This window comes from Primulina huaijiensis, chromosome 4 (assembly GCF_012295235.1).
Source record: "Primulina huaijiensis isolate GDHJ02 chromosome 4, ASM1229523v2, whole genome shotgun sequence".
Classification (NCBI taxonomy): domain Eukaryota; kingdom Viridiplantae; phylum Streptophyta; class Magnoliopsida; order Lamiales; family Gesneriaceae; genus Primulina; species Primulina huaijiensis.
Genome location: NC_133309.1, coordinates 2,140,779 through 2,153,082, shown reverse-complemented (window position 1 = coordinate 2,153,082; position 12,304 = coordinate 2,140,779). Strand labels below are relative to the sequence as shown.

At 40.3% G+C, this 12,304-nt stretch overlaps 1 protein-coding gene across 1 annotated transcript; it reads left to right on the top strand.

Annotated features, from left to right (window-relative positions):
- Positions 1-5,336: 5,336 nt before the first annotated feature.
- LOC140975182 (uncharacterized) lies at positions 5,337-11,939 on the top strand. Its single transcript, XM_073438752.1, has 12 exons — positions 5,337-5,651; positions 6,140-6,359; positions 6,439-6,639; positions 6,752-6,822; positions 7,102-7,264; positions 7,802-8,395; positions 9,833-10,213; positions 10,308-10,383; positions 10,485-10,548; positions 10,872-11,007; positions 11,298-11,411; positions 11,586-11,939. Exons 1-12 carry the CDS (start codon positions 5,542-5,544, stop codon positions 11,649-11,651), a joined length of 2,196 nt encoding a protein of 731 aa, XP_073294853.1. The 5' UTR covers positions 5,337-5,541; the 3' UTR covers positions 11,652-11,939.
- The last annotated feature ends 365 nt before the right edge of the window (positions 11,940-12,304 follow it).

Genomic DNA, 12,304 nt, shown 5'->3' with positions numbered 1-12,304 from the left:
TGACCTTTATTAAAATGCTTATCTGGGGGAGAGGTGGATTACGTCCTTTGGGAAATTCATGAAGGGTGTTGTGCTGAGCATCTCGGAGGAACAGCTTTGACCCTGAAGACGATGCTCGCCGGTTTCTGGTGGCCAACTCTTAGCCAAGATTCTGCCCGAGTGGTCCAGGCTTGTGAGGGATGTCAACATCATTCAAACTTTCAGCACAACCCGGCCACTCCTATGAAGCCTATCTGGGCATCTTGCCCTTTTGATCAATGGGGAATAGATATTGTGGGCCCTTTCCCTACTGCCCGGGCTCAAAAGAAATTCTTACTGGTGGCTGTGGACTACTTTTTCAAATGGGTAGAAGCCGAGCCATTGGCCAGGATCACTGAACGAGAAGTGTTAAAGTTTTTGTGGAAAAATATAGTATGCCGATTTAGAATACCCAGAAGGCTGATTTCAGATAATGGACGACAATTCCAGGGAAGAGAGATCACATCTTGGTGCCGGGAAATGAAAATCACTCAGTCATTTACTTCCGTTGCCTACCCTCAAGCTAATGGTCAAACAGAAGTTGTCAATAAAATTATTGTACAGGCATTGAAAACCAGGTTACAAGGCAAAGGAAAAGATTGGGTGGAAAAATTACCCAGTGTTCTTTGGGCGTATAGAACTACTCCTCGAGCACCTACTCAAGAAACTCCTTTCAACTTGGTATACGGTGCCGAAGCAGTCTTACCAGTTGAGATCGGACAAGCTTCTTCCCGGGTAGAGTCTTACCCGGACAGTAATGATCAAAGTCGGGCCATGGAATTGTATTTGGTGGAGGAAAGAAGAGATCGAGCAATGATTCGAATGGAAGCATACCGAGGTCGGGTCATGAAATCATATAACAAGAAGGTCCGAATCCGAGACTTCCAAGTGGGGGATCTAGTCCTGAAAAAAGTCAACCTTGCTGGGGATGTTGGGAAATTAGAAGCTCGGTGGGAATGACCTTATAAAATAACCCGGAAGGTCAGCTCAGGATCTTTTTATCTAGAAGATGCCCAAGGACACTCTCTCAAAAGACCTTGGAATGTTTTTCATTTAAAGAAATATTATACCTAACAAATGTAACCGTTTATTGAAAGATATAATGAAAGATCTATTTTCCCAGAGAAATATTGTGCATCTAGTTATTATACAACGAGGAGCCACCCCTCGACCAGTTAAAAGCCCAGGGCACTACACCCTGGCTCGGGGAACCACACCTCGACGATTCCCAAGTCCCAGGACATGATCCCCGGCCCAAGGCTCCGCGCCTTGGTTCTTAAAAGCCCATGGCACTACACCCTGGCTCGGGGAACCACACCTCGACCATTCCCAAGTCCAGGGACATGATCCCCGGCCCAAGGCTCCGCGCCTTGGCTCTTAAAAGCCCATGGCACTCCACCCTGGCTCGGGGAACCACACCTCTATCAACAAAAAGCCCAAAGCACGACACCCTGGCTTGGGTTTCCAACCCTCGACATTCTTTCATCCCGGGACACGCCCCCCCGATCCAAGATTCATATTTCATGGTTATTCAAGCCTATGTCTTAACTTAAAAAGACCTATGATTCTTGCATATATTAAGAGCACATGAGTTGTTGTCCGGATAAATGGTTCCTTGTCCAGGTTACTTATTAAAACTCCCGGTTAATTCATAACACTTAGAAATTTTTGTGGTTATTACGAGTTCTAGTGAACGGGTAATTGAGGAGATATTTGAGCATCGTTAAAAAGAAAAACATCAACCATTATATACGGAGAGAGTTATAATTTCATTTATGCCCGAAGGCTGAAGGAAAATTGAAAAGAATTACAATCCTATTCAATCTACATCTACTGGAGTGGATCGCTCTCCGGCCTCTTCAGGAGCCTTCTCAGCCTCCTTGTCAGCAGCATCGTCCTTGGGAAGGGAATCGATGGCCTTATCTATATCCGGGAAGCCCTCCTTATTTGCTGGGATTAGGCCTTCTTCCTCAAACTACTCCTGGCATTTCTGGAAGCCGACTTTGAAGTAGTTGTAAGATTTGTCTTCAACAACCGCTTGAAATTCCGAAGAGTGAAGGAAGACGGTTCGCCATTCCTCTTGAGTCAGTTGCAGGAGCCTAAGCCTATCCTCTGCAGCAACAGCCCGGTGCTGCTGTATGCTGGCTTCATCCTCAAGGTAGCCAACTCGGGACTCTAGGAGGGCAATCCGCCTCCCAAGGCTCTCTTCCCGGGCCACACTTTCATCCCGGGCAATCTGGGTAGAGGCCAATTGCTGATTAGCCCTATCCAGGGAAGCTTGGAGACCGGCGGTTTTATCCTCATGAATTTTCTGAGCCCGAGCAAGCTCCCCTTGAAGTTGATCATTAATTTCTTGAGCAGTCCGGGCTTGCTGCCCCTTTTTCGTGGCCACTACAGCCATCTCCTCAAAAGCCGAGATGATCATATGAGCCGCCTATATAAGAGAAGTTAAAAAAAAACAGAGAGGGGGGCGGCAACAAACCAACAACTAATAAAGAAAGAGAAGGGATAAAACTTACAGATAGGAGCCGGTTTGATCCCTCCAAGAATCTAAAACTGGCAGGATTGCTCTTCAGAAGTGCCTCCTCAGCAGGGTTGAGTATCTGCTTGAGGCGCATAACGCCAGTAGAAGTAGCCCCCTCAAAAAAGATGTTGGCCAGGGTGGGCTGAATAGTTGGAGGGAGCTCTTGACAGGGTTCAGTAGAGGTTTGTTGGCGAAAGGGAGGTGATTGAGCAGACAGAGAAGTGACCTGGCCACCCTCGGGGAAATCCTCCAGAATAATCTGCTCGGGGACTGCGAGAGCTTTTCTTTTCCTCTGCCTGATAGGGATGAGGTCTTCAGCATCCTCTGAAAGCTCGGCCGCAGCACTAGCCCCGATCTCTTCCTGATCCCGGGAAGTGTTGGCTCGGGCTAATTCAGCTCTCAAAGCCGCCGCCTCGACAGCCCGCCTCTTCTCCAACTCAGCAGCCACTCGGCGAGTTGCCATCTCCTTCTCTTGAGCAGCCTTCTCCGCTGCTCGCTTCTTGGCAAAAGCCGCCTGCATCTTGGAAGTATCTGTATAAAGAGGAACAGGGTTATGGGAAATCAAACAAGTATAAACAAAAGAATAAAAGATGAGAACAGGGAAGAAAAAGGAATTACCGGGTTGAGAACCCGAGCCTGCAGCTTCATCAATTACCCGGTCCATAGGGTCCTCGGCCCGGGCGCCCAACCCGTATGCTATCAAGTTATCAGTAGAGATAAGGGTAGAGGAGGAGTATTTTTTACCCTCAACCAATTGCTGGCTTATAAAGAATGGTTTTTCATACTTATAAGCCCTGGGAAGGGTAGGTTGTGGGGGTAGAGAAAGGAGAAAACCAGTTTGGCAAGAGAGAGGGGTCGGAAGTTGAAGGAAGAAATATCTTCCTTTCCATCCCTTCTGGGAAGAAGGGATGTCATCAAGGAACCGGGAATTGAACCGGGCTGTCAAGGAAAAGGCGTTATCCCCAAATCGGCAAGTGAAGTAATAATGAAGGATAAGGGGAGTGATGAGAAGATTGTTCATTTTAAAAAGAACATAGGCCGAGGCCATAATCCTGAAAGAATTAGGATGGAGTTGGTTGATAGGTACACCAAAAAACTTAGCGACCTCGATATAAAAAGAAGGGAGGGGGAATCGGAGACCATTTCTAACTTGAGCCCGAAAAAAAGTAGTATAGCCGGGTGGAGGGTGATCTGCCCGATCAGAGGGACCGGGGATTAGAATGGGAAAAGTGGGAGGGATAGAGCCCGGAGCTCCTCTTCTGCCTCCGAGCGCAGAGTGCTACTCATGGAGGAGAACCAGGGAACTCCTGGGGTCTCGGAAGAAAGATGGCTCGATGCCCAGGCTTTACCCTTACCCTTGCTCTTTGCAAGAGCTCGGACATGGCTCGAAGAGGAGGGTTTGGAAGAGACCAGTGTAGTTTGGTAAGCTGAGGGTTTTTTAGGAGGCTGAGTAATAAAGCGGCGAGGCGGAGAGGGAGAGGAATCAGAGCGCAGCGCGGTGGACTCGTCACTAGGCGAGCCTCGCGCATTGGCTCCTGAAGTCGAAGAAGTAGATTCAGACATAATTTGAAGGAGAAACGTACGAGTTTTTTGAAGGAAGACGGTGGAGGATCGTCGGAGCTAAGTGTTTTTGCGCGGAGGAGCTTCAAGGAAAAATTCGCAAGGGCTTCGCCGAGATTTCAAATTTGTAAGTGTTTTTTCGAAAACAGGAGGCCTAATATATGTAGGCGGTGGGAACGGATCTCGGCCGTTGATCCAAACACACGTGGACGATCAGGATGCACCTCGAAAAATGTGCCGGTATACGAAGGGACACACAATTATTAAGGTGTCAGACTTATCGGCTCCTCGGAATGCGAAACGTTCCTGACCGTTTGAATAAAAGGGCACGCGTCGTTTTGACACCTCATCAACAACCCGGGAGATTTAAGGAACCGACACATCATGTTAAGACCGGGAGATTTGAGGTCCCGGCATATTATTTAAAGTTTGGGAGACACGAGGTCCCGTCATATTGTCTTAATCCCGTGAGATATGAGGCCCGGGCGCTTTAAGTTAACCCCGGGAGATATGAGACCCCTGGCACTTTATGTTAAGCCCGGGGAATGTGAGACCCCGATATGTTATTTTAAACAGGGGGATAGTAGGTGCTGGCGTTTCAGTTTGTCATTTATCCGTTATTATCGGTTAGTCTCCTGGCAGTTATTGTATTCGGTTCATGATATACATATCAATTAAAGAAATTGGATTCTTACAGCAAAGTAAAAAAGCAAAGATAAACAGGGAAACATTTTATTTATTAAAAGAAATGAGCAGAGAGTACATTCAAATATTCTTCCTCAACGGCATCCCTCCATTTGTTTTACGTGGTCTCTTGTGAGACGGTCTCACGAATCTTTATCTGTGAGACGGATCAACCTTACCGATATTCACAATAAAAAGTAATATTTTTTCATGGATTACCCAAATAAGAGATCTGTCTAACAAAATACGACCCGTGAGACCGTGTCACACAAGTTTTTGCCTTTTAAGAAAGGATTGTTATATTTCTTTTTCAGTTTTGTTTTTTAACAAAGATATTAGCGGGTAGGTCTGTCTCACCCGTAACCCAAAACAGGTCCCAACTATTTGATTGTAGGATCAGGTGGTTCGTTCTGACAGCTCTAAATATTATATTTTTTTAACATTAATTATTTTAAAATTTGGAAAAAATATTAAATGAGGAGAATTTTAAAACAACCAATGTTGAAGTCCGTGCTAAATAGGTAATTTCATTGCAACTTCTCCAAAACCTTTTGTAGTTAAGTACTAAAGAATGCTCCTACGTTCACTTGTCCCACACATTAGGCGCCTGATATATCAGAGGCACAGGTCGCAATTTGTTGTTGGCTACTTATCCTAGGCATTTTAACGAACAGGAGCGATCTCTGGGACTTTTCTCAGCGGTAAGGCAACGCTGCTCCCGTTTTCGCTTGCGTTCTTCGTCCACGCTCCCAGAAATGGGATCTCTATCCGCGTTTGACGGGCAACTGCAGTACCCAACTGCTCGACGGGATGATTCTGTGGTTGATGATTATCACGGGGTTTTAGTCCCCGACCCTTATCGATGGTAATCTTTATGCGTTGAAATCTGGCGGTAAATAAGTGGAATGTGTAGTTTAAATTTTGGAAAATGGAATATTGATTGATTGTTTTGGAATAATTTAATGAAAGCTTGATTCTTTACTTGTAATGTCAGTTTTAGCACCCGAACCTTATCGGTGGAAGTCATAATAATCTGGTGGTAAAGAAGTGGAATTATGGCGTTTAAATTCTGAGAAATGGAATTTGTTTGATTGTTTTGGAATAATTTAATTAAAGTTTGATTCTTTACTTTTGAATATCAGATTTAGTCACCGGCCCTTTAAGAATGGTATCATAATAATGCATCGAAATCTGGCAGTAAAGAAGTGGAATATGTGGTTTAAATGCTGCAAAATGGGATTTTTATTGATTATTTTGGAAGAACTTTATGAAGCTTGATTCCTTACTTTTGATATTAGAGGATTTGTGTTTCTTTTCCTGTTTAGTTTAGTGAATTTTTACCATTGTGGTTAGGCTTGAGGATCCTGATTCCGAGGAGACCAAAGAGTTCGTGGAAAAGCAGGTGAAATTGACTGATTCTGTGCTCGAAACATGCGAAACTAGGGAAAAACTTCGTGAGAAGCTCACTAAGTTATACGACTTTCCCAAGTATGATGCTCCATTTAGGGCTGGTGACAGGTACTTTTATTTCCACAACACCGGTTTGCAGCCACAGAAAGCTCTATATGTTCAGGTTCCTGAATGATTTTTTTTTTTTTTGGCTACATATGATTCATTTTCATGTTGAGTTTTAAGCTTAGACTATGTTATAGGATGGTTTGGACGAAGAACCCGAGGTTTTACTTGATCCTAACACATTAAGTGAAGATGGAACCGTAGCTCTGAGTGTATATGCAGTGAGTGAGGATGCCAAGTACTTGGCGTATGGCATTAGTTCGAGTGGAAGCGATTGGGTTACTATTAAAGTTATGCGAATTGAGGATAAGAGTACTGAGCCTTGCACCATTTCATGGGTACTGGTTTCATGATTATTCTATGCGCTTTTTTACTTTGAAAAGAATCTTAGGTGGGGTTATGCTTGTTGAAATGTGTTGTTGAAGCTGGATATGCGTTTTCTTGTTACAGGTTAAGTTTTCAGCAATTAGCTGGACTCATGATAGTAAAGGTTTTTTCTACTGCCGATATCCAGCTCCTGCGTAAGGATTTTTTCATGCAAAACATTTCTATGAAGCATTTAATAGGTATCAAAAAATTTCTAAGAAAATTTTATGTAAGATGACAAATTGATTGACTAATCTTTAGCTCCTATTGAGTTTCGATATTAACCTGTCATGAAAATTAGAAAATTTGGAAGCGCCTTAATCAATTAATTTGGAATTGATATTGTGTGGATTTACAATTTGGGTTGTTCTATTGTATTATTTTGTACTAAAGGTTAGTTGTGATTGTGGTGTTCTGAAATATTTTTTTTAAAGGGAAGAAGATAAATTGGATGCTGGCACAGAGACTAATGCCAACCTGCACCATGAACTGTATTATCATTTTTTGGGTACTGATCAGTCGGAAGATATCCTATGTTGGAATGATTCCGACAATCCCAAAAATACACGGTCAGCCTCAGTTACTGAGGATGGGAAGGTAATAATTTTGATTTCACCATAGGGGTCTGAGTAAAGTGTGAATTGTCTGGCGTTGTTATTCTTTGATTTTGTGGTTACAATTTAATAATAATTAAATATAGGCACAAAAGTATGGTTGCTAAGAGGCAGATACATCAGTTCATGTTATCCGAAAATAACAACATATATCAAATTTTAGGAGTTGAAAAGTTATTATTTCTGTACAATTGTTTATCATAATATGACATTACGTTTGTGATGTCTGCATGGCATAGCGAGAGACGATGGCTGATTTTTTTCGAAGTTGAACCTGTTGAACAGCCTTATGATGATGGACACTTGTAGATCTGATATTATTTGTAAAAATGCGTTATTCCATAATCCTTATCCAATCTCTAGGTGCAACTAGAGATTTTGTATTATTTTAAAAGTTGTTTCAGCTTCAGTTAGTTGTGTGTTTTGAGTAACAAATAATTTTCCTTATAATTTACGCTGAGTTAATTTCTCTTTCACTTTGCAACTAATCGTTAATGTCTGTTTATTTTTGAATTTGCAGTACGTACTTTTGTACACTTTTGAAAATTGTGATCCTGTCAACAAGGTTTATTACTGCGACATGTCAGTGCTCCCCAATGGGCTTGAAGGTTATAGAGGGAAAAAGGACTTGCTTCCTTTTGTCAGGCTTGTTGATGACTTTGATGCTTCATATGGATATGTCGCAAATGATGACACAGTTTTCACATTCTTTACTAACAAGGATGCTCCTAGAAACAAGTTAATCCGAGTTGATTTGAAAGAACCCAGTCTTTGGACTGAAGTACTTCAAGAAGATAAAAAAGACGTGCTTGAAAATGCTGTGGCCGTTAACGGAAATCAGATTGTGGTGAATTATTTGAGTGATGTGAAAAATGTTTTGCAGTTAAGGGACTTGAAAACTGGTACCTTTTTGCACTTCCTACCACTGGATATTGGATCAGTATCTGAGATTTCTTCAAGACGGAAAGACAGCATTATTTTTATAGGGTTTACAAGCTTTCTTATCCCGGGACTTATATATACGTGCAACCTAGAAGCTGACGTCCCAGAGATGAGAATCTTTCATGAAACTGTTGTTCCTGGCTTTGACAGGAATGAGTTTGAAACCAGTCAGGTAAATAATTTATCGAGCATATGCAGTTTTGCGACAGAACAACACCTTGTTAAAACTTTTCTGTTTTGTTGTGATATTGTGGTTCTGTGTCATACACGTTGGAGAAATTTGAAATGTTTATAAGTTCCTTTTAATTTTTACTTCAGGTTAGTTTTTTAAAAGACAAAATTGCTAAGAAAATCATTTACATCTTTTTAAAAACTTGGTACTTTAAATTATTAAATGATAGAAAATGAAATTAGCAATCTAACAGATTCAAAACTAGAAAATACCGTGGAAGAAAATATTGAGATGTCAATCACATAACTAGGATGAAAAATGGGGATTATCAATGAATTGTTCTTGAGAGTTGAAGTAAAAGAAAAAAATTAGGGCACGAAAATAAGTTAGATTAATTTGATTTTTAGAGCGAAGAGTAAGGAGAATTAGTTGAAAGTGTAAGAAGCTTTGGCTTATTACAATCCCTTTTAACTAAGCTTACTAGTGTATCTGTAATAAGTTTAAAGGCTAGTAACGTGTAGATAATCGCGATGATATCCCCTTAAAATCAGACAGAATTTTGAAGTAGTAGAAAATAAAATAGAAAAAAAAAATAAATCGATAAATTAAAGCATTAGAGCTAGTTGGTACGCATGAGACATTTTTGTCATTAATTGTTTCACTTTTTTATTAGAGTTTTAAGATATGATTATTTAAAATATCCAAAGTCTTTCATGTTAGGGAAAGCCTTTTTATCGAATCAATGGTGTGAGTTCGCTTTGTCCAATGATGGGCCATTTTTGGGGCAAATGAAGCACCCATAACTCACTGTCATAGACTCATACACCTCCAGGTCAAATGCTACTAGCATTCCAAAAGGTGTTTTTTTTAGTCCCTTGTCTCAGCGAGAATACAGTATGAGATACCATTTCTACTTTCAAATTCTAAACCCATACATCTTGGTTGAGTGAAAAGATATTATTATTTTTTCTATGGTGTCCCACTTAGTATCACTGATTGTACAAAGAAACTCGCTATTAAAACTACACTTTATCTCCATGGTTTGGGAACTTCACCAAATATGCCTCTAGAATTGAAATGCTAGAACTAATTTTTCTGTGGTATCCCATTAGATGATGCTGAGCCAGTGCTGGTATGAATCACTTCTCAAGTCTGACGTGGTGAAGTTCCCAAACCATGCAGATAAATCTACTTTTAGTTATGAATTGCCTTCATCAGTTGTAAAGAAACAAGTTTTCTTTTTCTATGTGGGAGTTCCATTCGACACTTTTTCTTGCAAATAGATTTCAATTTTAGCTTTTTCTATGACCTTGATGTTTATATTGCATTACACATTAAAAAAAACCTGTTTCACCTGTTTGAAGGCAAAGAGTAGTTGATGAAAAATAATGTGTATCCTTGATATTTTCATTTTATTGATTGGGTTTTTTTTATCAGGTGTTTATAACTAGTAAAGATGGCACTAAGGTACCTATATTCATCGTGTCTAGAAAGGGACTTGACCTGGATGGATCACATCCCTGTTTACTCTATGGATATGGTGGATTTAATATCAATATTACACCAGGTTTTACTGTTGGACGTATAGTTATGGCAAAACATTTAGATGTTGTTTTCTGCTCTGCTAACATCCGTGGAGGGGGAGAATATGGAGAAGAATGGCACAAAGCTGGAGCTTTAGCAAAGAAGCAGAATTGCTTTGATGACTTTATATCAGCTGCTGAGTATCTTGTCTCTGCTGGTTATACTCGTCCTAAAAACTTGTGTATTGAAGGTGGAAGCAATGGAGGGCTTCTAGTTGGGGCTTGCATCAACCAGGTATATCTTGCTATCATCTTTTAATCACCTTTATCCGGCTTACTTTTAATCTCAGTTGCTCAATACAATAATCATGGGATGCTTGTGACTTCAGAGACCTGATCTTTTTGGCTGTGCTCTTGCTCATGTTGGCGTTATGGACATGCTAAGATTTCATAAGTTCACCATTGGTGAGGAAAGCTTTTTAAAGAATGCTCCTCTCAGCTCTTAAATTATGTATATGTCTTTAACGGTCTTTAAAAAAAAAAAATACTTTCTGCCGCTAAACTAGGCCATGCATGGACCTCAGACTATGGCTGTTCTGATAAGGAGGAAGAGTTTCATTGGCTAATCAAGTGAGCTATTTACCTTTTTTTAAAAATTTTGAAATTATCTGGTTTTATCAAAAAGAAAAAGGAAATCATCTTCTTGTGTTTTTCACGATGTGATGGGAATAAACATACAAATTGTAGTGCTATAATTTTTTTAATATGTTTGTTTAGCACCAAACATGTGCTTAAGTTAAATTGTTTAGTTTGTTTATTAGTTCTTTTTTTTGGCAGTATTTGAATTTGAGATGCTTTAGTTAATTTTGTTTGATTCTTTCTCCACGGTTTCTTTTCTTTTCTGAGTTCATTTGCTTTTATTCTCTTTTTGTTATCCATAACTGTCCCCTCAGGTACTCGCCCCTGCATAATGTGAGACGACCCTGGGATAAACATTCTGACAAGCTAATTCAGTATCCATCCACCATGATACTGACTGCTGACCATGATGATCGGGTTGTGCCACTGCACTCGCTGAAATTATTGGCGGTACGTGACTTGCTACTAAAAATTTCAACTATAGACTCTGTTATGTTCTTCATAAGGTTCTAAAAAATTGCATTTTCCTCTTTCATAATTTTTGTTTCTGGTGGTTACACTTCCTTACATGGCTGTGAATTTTGTGGTTCTATATTATGCCATTGTTTCGACTTTCACCACTCTCAGAAGCACAAACTGATTCTGATGAATTCGATGAACTTCAGAAACTTGTTAAACTTATAGACTTCACCTTTCATCAATCATTCACCGACCTTTTGCTTGTTTGTTCTTACTAACAGACGATGCAGCATGTTCTCTGCACAAGCTTGGAAAGAAGTCCTCAAACCAACCCAATAATAGGACGTATAGAAAGTAAGGCAGGGCATGGAGCCGGAATGCCAACCCAGAAAGTGGTAAACTAAGATTTGCATTTGTTTTAATTGCTCGAGTTTTCAATCATGACTAGTGTAATTTGGGATCAAGAGGCGAGAGATCCACTAGTTTAAGACTAGCAAGACTTATCTGATGGTCATGATGACCCGGTGTTTCTATAATGACTTGACTGACATTGAAATCCTGTATCTCAGATCGATGCAGCCGCAGACAGCTATAGCTTCATGGCGAAAATGGTGGGCGCGTCCTGGATCCACTAGACAACGCATGCTAATGTCTTTTGGGAGGGAAGAAAAAACTATCTCGAATTTTAGAGGTTACTTTCAATCCTTGGTCAGATACATTGAATTGGCAAAATTCTTGCTATAATGGTTATTGGTTCGTTGCCCCTATTGAAATTGGCTAATGCGTATGCAGACCAATGTTGTTCCTTTCATAAGATTTTATACTTCAATTTTCAATCATGAATGTCATTATATTTGTGTTTAGAGTGTATTTTCTAAGCTTGGAAGTTCCCTAAAACATTTATATATATGTAGTTTGTTGGATACATTTGTTAAAAACATTTGGAAAGATGTTCGATCTCCTTTTGATCTTTATTTTTCCAAGGGGAGCTAATTTTGTTATCTGAACAAGTGAGAATTTCTGTCGATTAACAGAAATTTTTTTTAACAAATGGTACAAAATCAAGTGTAGCCTCATTTCCTACAAAATCAAGTACAGCATGCCACACTGATCGCTCATGACTTTGCCATCAACGAAAATATGACGGTTCCGTCGACCCATCTGACAAATCGGTTGATTGGTTTAATTCGAGTTCGGGTTTAATTACTTTTGCTGCTCTTGATTTTATTCGTAAAAATGTTGGATCATATAACAGTTCGACACATTCAAGTTCCAACAAGAATGCTTC

Coding starts and splice junctions, on each gene's coding strand:
- LOC140975182 (XM_073438752.1), top strand. CDS start 5,542: ATGGGATCTCTATCCGCGTTTGACGGGCAACTGCAGTACCCAACTGCT. Junction 6,360..6,438: donor AGAAAGCTCTATATGTTCAG/GTTCCTGAATGA, acceptor ACTATGTTATAG/GATGGTTTGGACGAAGAACC. Junction 10,384..10,484: donor ATTTCATAAGTTCACCATTG/GTGAGGAAAGCT, acceptor CCGCTAAACTAG/GCCATGCATGGACCTCAGAC.